Source organism: Pristiophorus japonicus, chromosome 12 (assembly GCF_044704955.1).
Source record: "Pristiophorus japonicus isolate sPriJap1 chromosome 12, sPriJap1.hap1, whole genome shotgun sequence".
Lineage (NCBI taxonomy): Eukaryota > Metazoa > Chordata > Chondrichthyes > Pristiophoridae > Pristiophorus > Pristiophorus japonicus.
Window position 1 is genome coordinate 37,734,554 of NC_091988.1, and position 12,951 is coordinate 37,747,504.

Consider the following 12,951-nt stretch of genomic DNA (forward strand, 5'->3'; position numbering starts at 1 on the left):
CCTTTTTTGTTCTGCATAATTTGTAGCTTGGGCCCTTCCCTTTAATTTAGGGAAGAACCCCTCATAGCACTGCGCCCTGCTCACGAGGTGTCCAGCTCAATAACGCCCCAGAATGGAAGTGGAGTGCTGGATTTAGTGTTCCGCTTCCTTTCAGGGGCGATAACCCCAATTTTGAGAGCAGGGTGGGACTTCCATGCCTGGTGCAAAATGTCCCGCCTCACAAGTGTTTCTCCCCCTAGGAGCATTAACCTCGAAATTGAAGCATGCTGCACCCATTTTTCAAGCAAAAACAGACACGGAAGGGTACAATATGATGAACGGCATACGCAAACTAATTTCGTGCCAGGTATGCGCCATATTTGTTAGGGCATCCTGTAGTAGCCCAGGTCTCCCGTCTGAAACCAGCCTATGCAAACCTGGGGCCAAGTGGCTATTTCAGGCCCCTTTACAAAATTGTTTCCCAACAGACTGCAGCATCCACCGCACATGCTGTGGTCAGTTTTCTCAGGCAATAAACAGCCAAACCAGAGGTCTTTAAAGGACTGTTGGAGGCTGCCAGCTAAAAAGGTAAGTAAAACATTATTTACTTGCCTCAAGGTAGCGCCAGAATGAGTAGGAGTGCTGCTCCTGATATGCTCTTCTAATTGAACCAGGGTTGGTCCCTTGGCTTGATGGTAATGGTAGAGTGAGGGATATTGCGGGCCATGAGGTTACAGATTGTGGTGGAATACAATTCTGCTGCTGCTGATGGCACACAGTGCCTCATGGATGCCCTGTTTTGAGCTGCTTGATCTGTTCTGCAGCTGTCCCATTTAGCATGGTGGTAGTGCCACACAACACGATGGAGGGTGTCCTCATTGTGAAGACGGGACTTCGTCTCCACAATGACTCTGCGGTGGTCGCTGCTACCAATGCTGTCATGGACAGATGCATCTGCGACAGGTAGATTGGTGAGGACGAGGTCAAGTAGGTTTTTCCCTCGTGTTGATTCTCTCACCGCCTTCCGCAGGCCCAGTCTGGCAGCTATGTCCTTCAGGTCAGTAACGGTGCTACCGAACCACTCTTGGTGATGGACATTGAAGTCGCCCACCCAGAGTATGTTCTGTGTCCTTGCTACTCTCTTCCAAGTGTTTCTTCCAAGTGGTGTTCAACATGGCGGAGTACTGATTCATCAGCTAAGGGAGGGCAGTAGGTGCTAATCAGCAGGAAATTGCCTTGCCTTTGCTTGACCGGAAGCCATGAGACTTCATGGGGTCCGGATTCAATGTTGAGGACTCTCAGTGTCGCTCTTTCCCAACTGTATATCACTGTGTCGCCACCCCTGGTGGGTCTGTCCTGCTGGTGGGACAGGACATACCAGGGATGGTAATGGAGGAGTTTTGGTCATTGCCTGAAAGGTCTGATTCTGTGAGTATGACTATGTAAAGCTGTTGCTTGACTAGTCTGTGGGACAGCTCTCCCAATTTTGGCACGTCCCCAGATGTTGGTGAGGAGAACTTTGCAGGGTCGACCAGGCTGGGTGTGCCATTGTCATGTCCGTAGCCGGTGCTGAAGTTGATGCCGGGTGGTCCATCTGGTTTTATTCTCATTGTTTCTCGTAGCATTTTTTTTTACAACTGAGTGGCTTGCTGTGCCATTTAGTTAAGAATCAACCACATTTCTGTGGGTCTGCAATCACATAAGAACGTAAGAAATAGGAGCAGGTGTAGACCACCTAGCCCCTCGAGCCTGCTCCGCCATTTAATAAGATCATGGCTGATCTGATCATGGACTCAACTCCATTTTTCTGCCCGCTCCCCATAACCCTTTATTCCCTTATCGCTCAAAAATCTGTCTAATTCCGCCTTAAATATATTGAGTGACCCAGCCTCCACAGCTCTCTGGAGCAGAGAATTCCATAGATTTACCGAGAGAAGTTCCTCCTCATCTCAGTTTTAAATGGGCGGTCCCTTATTCTGAGACTATGTCCCCTAGTTTTAGTTTCCCCTAAGAGTGGAAATATCCTCTTTGCATCCACCTTGTCGAGCCCCCTCATTATCTTTTATGTTTCGATAAGATCAACTCTCAGTCTTCTGAACCCCAATGTGTTTAGGCCCAACCTACTCAACCTATCTTCATAAGTCAACCCCCTCGTCTCCAGGATCAATCTAGTGAACCTTCAACGCAAGTATATCCTTCCTTAAATACGGAGACCAAAACTGTATGCAGTACTCTAGGTGTGGCCTCACCAATACCCTGTACAGTTGTTGCAGGACTTCTCTGCTTTTATACTCTAGCCCCCTTGCAATAAAGGCCAACATTCCATTTGCCTTCCTGATTACTTGCTGTACCTGCATACTCACTTTTTGTGTTTCATGCACAAGGACCCCCAGGTCCCTCTGTACTGCAGCACTTTGCAATTTTTCTCCATTTAAATTATAATTTGCTTTTCTATTTTTTCTGCCAAAGTGGATAAGCTCACATTTTCCCACATTATACTCCATCTGCCAATTTTTTTTCCCACTCACTTAGCCTGTCTATATCCCTTTGCAGATTTTTTGTGTCCTCCTCACAATTTGCTTTCCCACCCAACTTTGTATCATCAGCAAACTTGGCTGCATTACACTCGGTCCCTTCATTCAAGTCATTAATATAGATTGCAAATAGTTGAGGACCCAGCACCGATCCCTGCGGCACCCCACTAGTCACTGTTTGCCAACCGGAAAATTACCCATTTATCCCGACTCTCTGCTTTCTGTTAGTTAGCCAATCTTCTATCCATGCTAATATATTACTCCCAACTCTGTGAACTTTTGTCTTGTGGATTGCCTTCGGAAATCCAAATACATCACATCCACTGGTTCTCCCTTATCCACCCTGCTCATTACAATCCTCAAAGAACTCCAGAAAATTTGTCAAACATGATTTCCCTTTCATAAATACATGCTGACTGCCTGACCGAATTTTGCTTTTCCAAATGTCCTGCTGCTGCTTCCTTAATAATGTACTCCATCATTTTCCCAATGACAGATGTTAGGCTAACTGATCTATAGTTACCTGCTTTTTTGTCTGCCTCCTTTTTTAAATAGGGGTGTTACATTTGCGGTTTTCCAATCCGCTGGGAATGCCCCAGAATCCAGGGAATTTTGGTAGATTACAACCAATGCATCCATTATCTCTGCAGCCACTTCTTTTAAGACCCTAGGATGTAAGCCATCAGGTCCAGGGGACTTGTCCGCCTTTAGTCCCATTATTTTAGCGAGTACTACTTCATTAGTGATAGTGATTGTATTAAATTCCTCCTTCCCTATAGCCCCTTGATTATCCACCATTGGGATGTTTTTAGTGTCTTCTGCCGTGAAGACTGATACAAAATATTTGTTCAACGTCTCTGCCATTTCCCTGTTCTCCATTATTAATTCCCCAGTCTCATCTTCTAGGAGTCCAACATTTACTTTAGCCACTTTTACGATCTGTTTTTATATTTTGTGCTAGTTTACTTTCATAATCTATCCTCCTTCTCTTTATCATTTTCTGTAGTCGTTCTTTGCTGGCTTTTAAAAGTTTCCCAATCCTCTGGCCTCCTTCTAGTCTTGGTCACATTATATGCCTTTGTTTTCAATTTGATACCATCCCTTATTTCCTTAGTTAACCATGGATGGTTATCCCTCTCACAGTCTTTCCTTCTCATTGGGACATATTTTTGTTGCGAGTTATGAAATATCTCCTTAAATGTCTGCCACTGCTCATCAACCGTTCCATACTTGAATCTTTTTTCACAGTCCACTTTAGCCAACTTTTCCCTCATACCTTTGTAGTCTCCTTTGTTTAAACTTAGGACACTGGTTTGAGAACCAACTTTCTCACCCTGCAACTGAATTTGAAATTCAACCATGTTATGGTCAGTCATTCCTAGAGGATCCTTTACTATGAGATAATTTATTAATCCTGACTCATTACACAGTACCAGATCTAAGATAGCCTGCTCCTTGGTTGGTTTCGCAATGAACTGTTCAAGGAAACTATCCCGGATACACTATGGACTCTTCCTCAAGGCTACCCTGGCCAATTTGCTTTGACCAATCAATATGAAGATTAAAATCGCCCATGATTATCGCAGTTCCTTTATTACAAGCCTTCATTATTTCTTGATTTATACTCCGTCCAACAGTGCAGCTACTATTAGGGGGTCTATAGACTACGCCCACCAGTGACTTTTTCCCCTTATTATTCCTTATCTTCACCCAAACTGATTCAACATCTTTATCTTCTGAACCAATATCATTTCTCATTAACGCACTGATCTCATCCTTTATTAATCCCACCACCTTTTCCTTTCTGTCTGTCCTTCAGAATTGTCAAATACCCTGAATATTTAGTTTCCAGTCCTGGTCACCTTGCAACCATGTCTCTGTGATGGCTATCAGATCTTACCCATTCGTATCTATTCGTGCCGTCAACTCATCTATTTTGTTACGAATGCTACGTGTATTCCGATAAAGAGCTTTTAAATTTGTTTTTTTTACCATTTTTTCCTGCTTTGACTCCACTTTCTGATTCACCTTTATGTTTATACATTCTGTCCCTTCCTGGCACATTTCATTTCCCCCAGTGCTACCCTGCTCTATTGCCTTCTCCTTATTCTTAGACATTTTAAATTTTCATTCACCTGAATCCTCCCCTCACTAATAAGTTTAAAGCCCTCTCTGCAGCCCTATTTATTTGATTCACCAGGACCCTAGTCCCAGCATGGTCCAGACCAGGTAAGAACAGCAGATTTCCATCCCTAAAGGACATTAGTGAACCAGATGGGTTTTTACGACAATCCGATAGTTTCATGGTCACCATTAATGATACTAGGTTTTTTAAAATTCCAGATTTATTTAATTAACTGAATTTAAATTCCCCAGCTGCTGTGGTGGGATTTGAACTCACGTCTCTGGATCATTAGTCCAGGCTTCTGGATTACTAGTCCAGTAACATAACCACTATACTACCATTCCCATTGAGCCTGAAAGAGCATTTCAGCTAGTTCCATTCCCCATAGCCCTGCAAATTTATTTCCTTCAGGTACTTATCCAATTCCCTTTGGAAAGCCACAATTGAATCTGCCTCCACCACCCTCTCAGGCAGTGCATTCCAGATCCAAACCATTCGCTGCATAAAAAAGTTTTTCCTCATGTTGCCTTTGGTTCTTCTGCCGATCACCTTAACTCTGTGTCCTCTGGTTCTCCACCCTTCCGCCAATGGGAACATTTTCTCTCTACTCTGTCTTGACCCCAGAGAGTAAAATACTTTTACCCTCATTTATAAATCAACAGCTGGGCTATATTTCATCATCACTAGATCCTTGCCAATTATTGCTCACTTCTTATGTGACAAAACCGTACGATAAAGTCAAAAAGCTTAGACACCCTGCTGACTATAGACTGATTGACTGGCTGGATTTAGGCAACCACAGACAAACCCTCAAATGGAGGTTTCCAGCCTAGCAAAGCACTACATCCTTTTCAAATCGATTAATCGCCATTATAATTGGGTTTCCAATGACATAAGGCGGCTACGGACACCCCCACCTCCCCATTTGTATCTCTACAAAATCTGTGTTTACACAACCCTTGACATTGTTGAACAGGTTTTTTTTTTATACCTATTATATTGAAATCTCCTGAACAAGAAGCTCCAGGTGTCCTATTTTATCCTCATTTTTGTTAAAGGCCTCACATTAAAAATCAGTAAGACAAAGGTTCTCTACCAACCTGCCCCCGCCACACAGTACAGCTCCCCGATTATTAAGATCCATGACGAGACCTTGGACAATGTGGACCACTTCCCATAGCTTGGGGTCCTACTATCAGCAAGGACAGACATCGATGACAAAGTCCAACATCGTCTTCAGTGTGCCAGTGCAGCCTTCAGCCGCCTGAGGAAAAGAGTGTTCGAAGACCAGGATCTCAAACCTGGCACCAAGCTCATGGTCTACAGAGCAGCCATGATACCCGACCACCTATATACTTCAGAGTCATGGACTATGTACAGCATGCACCTCAAAGCACTGGAGAAGTACGGCCAATGCTGCCTGCACAAAATCCTGCAAATTCATTGGCAGGATAGGCGCATCAATGTCAATGTTCTCTCTTGGGCCAACATCCCCAGCATCGAGGCATTGACCACACTCGATCAGCTCCGATGGGCAGGCCACATTGTCCGCATGCCTGATACTAGACTCCCGAAACAAGCACTCTACTCTGAGCTAAGTCACGGCAGGCGAGCCCCAGGAAGGTAGAGGAAATGCTTCAAGGACACCCTCAAAGCCTCCTTAAAAAAATGTGACATTCCCACCAACTCTTGGGAACCCCTGGTCCAACACCACTCAAAGTGAGGAAGCATCCGAGAAGGCGCCGATCACTTAGAGTCTCTTTGCCGGGAGCACGCGGAAGCCAAGTACAAACAGCGGAAGGAGCGCACGACAAATGAAGCACCCCACCCACCCGTCTCTCCAACCACCACCTGTCCCACCTGTGACAGAGACTGTAGATCTCGCATTGGTCTCATCAGTCACCTTCGAATTCATTTTATTGAGAGAGCAAGTCATCCTCGACTCCGGGCGACTGCCTAAGAAGAAGCATCCATCTCCCCCAATGATGTGTTTATTTATTTTGTCATAATTTCCCTGGGTGGTCACACCTGCTATATAGTCAACATCTTCACCGAGGCGTACGAAAGCATGGGCCTTACACTAAACATCAGGAAGACAAAAGTCCTCCACCAACCTGACCCCACCACACATCACTGCTCCCCAGTCATCAAAATCCACGGCATGGCCCTGGACAACGTGGACCAGTTTCTACACCACCTCCAGTGCGCCAACGCAGCCCTCGCCGCTTGAGGAAAAGAGTGTTCAAAGATCAGGCCCTCAAATCTTCCACAAGCTCATGGTCTACAGGGCTGTAGTGATACCCACCCTCCTGCATGGCTCAGAGACGTGGACTATATATAGTAGACACCTCAAATCACTGGAAATACCACCAACGATGTCCCTGCAAGATCCTGCAAATCCCCTGGGAGGACAGATGCACCAACGTTAGCATCCGCGATCAGGCCAACATCCCCAGCATCGAAGCACTATCCACTTGACCAGCTCCGTTGGGTGGGCCACATTATTCGCATGCTTGGATCTCCTTCCTGGTAAGCGAGCCGAAGGCGGACAGAGGAAACGTTTCAACGACACCCTCAAAGCCTCTTTGATAAAATGCAACAACCCCACCGACACCTGCAAGTCCCTGGCCAAAGACCGCTCTAGGTGGAGGAGGTGCATCCGGGAGGGCGCTGAGCACCTCGAGTCTCGTTGCCGAGAGCATGCAGAAAGCAAGCGCAGGCAGCGGAAGGAGCGTGCGGCAAACCAGATTCCCCACCCACCCTTTCCTTCAACGACTGTCTGTCCCACCTGTGACAGAGACTGTAATTCACGTATTGGACTGTTTAATTCCTTAAAAACTCCCTTTTAGAGTGGAAGCAAGTCTTCCTCGATTTCGAGGGACTGCCCATGATGATGATGATTACTTGGAACGTCATCTACCAGCCCTTGCTTTGTACTATAAACATCCAGCTTCGACATCTATTCTATCTCAATTTTCCTCTCTCTGGGTATCTGTTTGCCTCTCCCCCTTGACTTTTATTTAGATGATGTCCTCTCCCTGCTGTATTATTTCCCGTCTCAAAAAAAACTCCCTGCTCACCACCCGCCTAATACAGGCCCAATCCGAAAATCGCCCCCACTCTTGGCAGCATCTGACTGAGTCGGCCTCTGGTAGTTAAATACAATTCTCATTCGCCCTGCTCCTGAACATACATATCTACCAATTCTTAGTTGTGATTTTAAAAAAACAATGTGATCTCCACTTATTTAAAGGGGGTTCTCTCTCTCTTCTCTGCTGCTCGGTGTCCCGGTGTCGAGGGCTGTGAGGAGCGAGGCGTCTCTCCGCCTGTAAGCCGACACCGTGAGGTGGGGCTCGGACTGGGGCTGTCTGTCGGCAGGAGGAAGGGAACGCGGAAGTGAGGAGTCAGTGAGCTGGGGCAGAGTGACGGAGCCGAGCGGCGGCGGCGCCATGTCAGGTCAGTGCCCAGTGGGACAGCAGACCGCCTGCGAGAGCATGATGGAGCGGCCGGATCGGGTGTCGCCACCCTTCGGGTGCCGGTCCCCGGCCCCCGGCTCCCTACATTTGGTTCATTTTAAACCAAACGGCGTTACACTGGTGGCGCCGCCTCGCTGCTTCTTGGCGATCTGTATGGGTCTGTCCCCCTATCCCTCCCCTCCCTCTCGGTGCTGCCTGTGACCCCCCCGCTCCCAAAGCCCGTCCTTGAATGATTTGTCCGCACACCGCACAAAGCGCCAGGGCGCAGCCAGCTAACCTTGGCACTGCATCAGGCAGCGCCTGCCCTGTCCTTGCAGAGTACTCATTTCATCACACATTAAAACACTGCCTTTCTGTACTCTTTGCATTCAATCTGAACGTCAGTCCCAGCAGCAATTGGATTACATTTTGACAAACTTCCTTACGCCATGATCATATGCGCATGAAGACTTGCACTGCACAACTCCACTTACACTTCCAACCCAAATCTCCTCACACCAGTAAATGACAACTCGTTCTAGATTAAAAGCATTTATATGTGCGGACCACATGAAGTTATGTAACACTTTATAACACGCTTACAGTGTGATTCTGTGTATGTGTTTTTTAAAATTCTCATCCTTGTTTTCAAATCCCTCCATGGCCTCACCACTCCCTATCTCTGTAATCTCCTCCAGCCCCACAACTCTCCAAGATATGCAACTCCTCTAATTCCGCCATCTTGAGCATCCCTGATTTTAATGGCTCAACCATTGGTGGCCATTCTTCAGCTGCCAAGGCCCTAACTTCTGGAATGCCCTCCCTAAACCTCTCCGGCTCTCTACCTCTCTTTCCTCCTTTTAAGGCGCTCCTTAAAACCTACCTCTTTGACCAACATGTGTTCTAATTTCGCCTAATTTGGCTTGGTGTCAAATTTTGTTTTATATCCTTACTGTGAAGCACCTGGAGACGTTTTACTACGTTAAAGATGTGGTTCCAGGGATGAGGGACTTCAGTTATGTGGATAGACTGGAGAAGCTGAGGTTGTTCTCCTTAGAGCAGAGAAGATTGAGAGAAGATTTGATAGAGGTGTTCAAAATGATGAGGGGTCTGGACAGAGTAGATAGAGAGAAACTGTTCCCATTGGAAGTGTCATGTATGTACATGCTGTTTGTAGCCACCAGATGGTGTCATCATGGTGCTGCTCTGGTATAAAAGGGCGGTGTTCACCGGTATGCTCGCAGCCTTCCGCGAGAGGTGGGCACCGGAGGGACTGGAGTGCATCATCACACCCGGCAACCAAATTTTAATTTGATTTTATGTTTTAAAGTTTAATTTGTTTTAATTGCCGGTGTTTTTAGTGTCCCCCTCCCCTTTTATAGGGGGCACTTGAAGGAAAAAAAATATGATTTTAGTGCCCAAAAAAAACCAAAAAAACAAACAAACAAAAAACCACAAAAAAAGGGCCTTGGAAATGTTTGGTGCGTCCCCCAGATCGGGGGGGACACGATTTAATGATTTAATGTTTTAATTTTTTCTCAAAAAGAGTTCTGGTATAAAAGGCCAGCCATTTTGTGAGTCAGGCACTTTGGGCCGTAATAAAGCAGAACAAGGTTGTACCTTGTTCAGTTAAACAATACTCAGTTCGTACCTTTATTGCATACATAGCATTTGCCGACGAGAATACAAGAACCTTTGTTTGCAAAATGAGCACGATTGGGTTTTTAGAGCGATTCGTGGAGGAAGAAGATTGGGCAGCCTTTGTGAGCTGTTTGAACCAGTACTTTGTGGCCAACAAAATGAAGGGGGTCAACAATGCAGATCGGCACCGGGCTGTGTTCCTCACTGTGTGCGGTTCAAAGATCTACGGTCTGATAAAGAATCTATTCGTGCCTAGTGATCCAACAGAGAACACGTATGAGGAGTTGTGTACATTTGTACAGGAGCACCTCAAGCCAGACGACGGCATCATCATCTCAAGATACAGGTTTTATACACCCGTTTGATCGGAGGGCCAGAGCACGGTGGAATTCGTTGCCGACCTGAGACGTCTAGCGGGACCGTGCAAGTTCGGGACGGTGTTGGCAGACATGTTGCGGGATTTCATTGTTATCGGTATCAATCATGAGGTGATCCTGCACAAACTTCTGGCGGTGGAGGAGTTGGATTAAAAAGGGCCAACCAGATCGCTCAATCATGTATGATGACAGACAGGAGTTTAAAGCAAATATCGGTGAAGAACCGAACCTCGGCAAGTACTATAAATGCGATTGATTCGGCATTCGGCAGAGCGGCACATGGCAGGGCCTATCCGGCTGCGCGTTTGCGAAACTTGTGGCTGCCCAAAGTCTGCCAGCGGGAATGTATCCGACTTCTCCGTGTTGGCTTGTGGGGGAAATCATTGGCATGGTGCCGATTTAAACAATATAGTTACAAAGGCTGTCTAAGAGTGGGGCATCTCCAGCGCAAGTGTCCGCAGATAAGCAAGCGAGCTGCGACATACCATGTGGAGGATGAGAGTCAGACTAGCGCGGATCCGAATGCGTAATCCAAGATGCCAGAGGAGGAAGTGTATGGACTGTACTCTTTCATAACCAAGAGTAAACTACTTTTGATTAACGCGAAGTTTAACGGGATACCAGTATCGATGATACTGGACACAGGGGCGAGTCAATCGATCATGAATGAGAGAGCATGTGTGGGATACTAAGAATGTGAGGCCCAGGCTGAGTCCTGTTAACACCAAGCTGCGCACGTACACCAAAGAACTGATAAAGGTGATTGGCAGTGCACAAATTAATGTGTCGTATAATGGTGCGGTTCACGAGTTACCGCTGTGGATTGTTCCAGGCAATGGCCCAACGCTGCTCGGTAGGAGCTGGTTGGAGAAAATCAGATGCAACTGCAACGACATAAAGGCGTTGTCGTCGGAGGAAGATGCATGTACCCAAGTATTGAGCAAGTTCCCCTCACTGTTCGAACCGGGTATCGGCAACTTCACGGAAGCCACGGTGCAGATCCACGTGGACTCAGATGCAAGACCCGTCCGTCATAAAGCTCGGGCAGTGCTGTATATGATGAGGGAGAAGGTTGAAATTGAACTGGACAGACTCCAGCATGAAGGGATCATATCAGCGGTCGAATTTAATGAATGGGCCAGCCCCATTGTACCATCACTTTTCAGCACAGGAACAGTCAGAATCTACAAGGCTACGATCAACAGGGTTTCGAAACAAGATCAGTACCCGTTACCGAAGGCTGATGACTTGTTTGCGACGCTAGCCGGAGGAAAGTCATTCACAAAACTGGACTTGACGTCGGCCTATAAGACGCAGAAGTTGGTCGAGACGTTGAAGAGACTTGCGTGCAATAATACGCACAAAGGACTGTTTATTTACCACAGGTACCCATTTGGAATTTGCTCAGCTGCAGCAATATTCCAGAGGAATATGGAAAGTCTACTGAAGTCCGTTCCCAGAACCGTCGTGTTCCAAGATGACATCCTGATCACTGGTCTGATTCCAGAGAACATCTGAACAACCTGGAAGAGGTTCTACTGCGTTTGGACAGAGTGGGACTCAGACTTAAACGCTCGAAGTGCATCTTCATGGCACCGGAGATCAAATTCCTTGGGAGGAAATTCGCCGCTGATGGCATCAGACCTACTGACGTGAAAACCAAGGCCATCAAGAATGCACCCAAGCCGCAGAATGTGACGGAGCTGCGTTCATTCCTTTGTCTATTCAAATACTTTGGTAACTTCGTACCTAAATTGAGCACCTTACTTGAACCACTGCACATGCTATTGAGAAAAGGCAACAACTGGGTGTGGGGCGCATCGCAAGACAGAGCTTTCGAGAAAGCCACCAATCTGCTTTGCTCGAACAAGCTGCTGGTACATTATGACCCATGTAAACGTTTAGTTTTGGCCTGTGACGCATCGTCCTATGGAATTGGTTGCGTGTTACAACAAGCTAATGAGTCAGGGAAACTTCAACCTGTCGTGTATGTATCCAAAATGTTGTCTAAAGCGGAAAGAGCCTTCAGTATGGTAGAAAAAGAAGCTTTAGCGTGTGTATACGGTATTAAAAAGATGCATCAATACCTTTTCGGTCTGAGGTTTGAATTGGAGACCGATCACAAGCCACTCATTCCATTGTTTTCTGAGAGCAAAGGTATCAATACCAATGTTTCATCCCGCATCCAAAGGTGGGCGCTGACGTTATCCTATGATGATTATGTCATTCGCCACAGACTTGGCACAGAGAATTGTGCCGATGCTTTGAGTCGGTTGCCGTTGCCAGCACCGGAGGTGGAAACGCCACAACCAGCAGATTTAATGTTAATCGTGGATGCTTTTGAGAGTGAAGGTACCCCTGTCACGGCTCAACAAGTTAAGACCTGGACCAGCCAGGACCCGATATTATTGATGGTAAAGGCTTACATCCTCAAAGGGGATTGGTCTGCCATACCTAAACAAATGTGCAAGGAGGCCAAACCGTACATTCGTCGCAAGGACGAACTGTCTATTCAAGCAGATTGCATATTGTGGGGCAATCCAGTTGTAATGCCTAAGAAAGGGAGAGAGAAGTTTGTGCGTGAGTTACACAGCACACATCCGGGTATAGTGATGATGAAGGCCATCGCCACGTCCCACGTATCGTGGCCAGGAATTGATTCTGAGCTGGAAGCATGTGTGCATCAGTGCAACACCTGCATGCAGCTTAGCATAGCACCAGCGGAATCGCCGCTGAGTCTGTGGTCGTGATCATGGCCATCCAAACCTTGGTCCAGGATCCATGTAGATTTTGCAGGGCCCTTCCTGGGCAAGATGTTTTTAGTGGTGGTGGATGCTTAT

At 46.7% G+C, this 12,951-nt stretch overlaps 1 protein-coding gene across 2 annotated transcripts in view; it reads left to right on the forward strand.

Moving 5' to 3' along the window:
• Positions 1 to 12,951, forward strand: part of LOC139276719 (caspase recruitment domain-containing protein 19-like) — a 60,069-nt gene that overhangs the window by 14,431 nt on the left and 32,687 nt on the right. Inside the window, exon 1 of one of the 2 annotated variants that reach the window (XM_070894707.1) lies at positions 8,028 to 8,094. The exons of the other annotated variant lie outside the window; for it this stretch is intronic. Coding sequence (XP_070750808.1) covers positions 8,088 to 8,094 — 7 coding nt within the window. The 5' untranslated portion in view covers positions 8,028 to 8,087. Of the gene's footprint in view, positions 1 to 8,027; positions 8,095 to 12,951 lie in introns of those variants that run through there. 2 annotated transcript variants of the gene reach the window in all.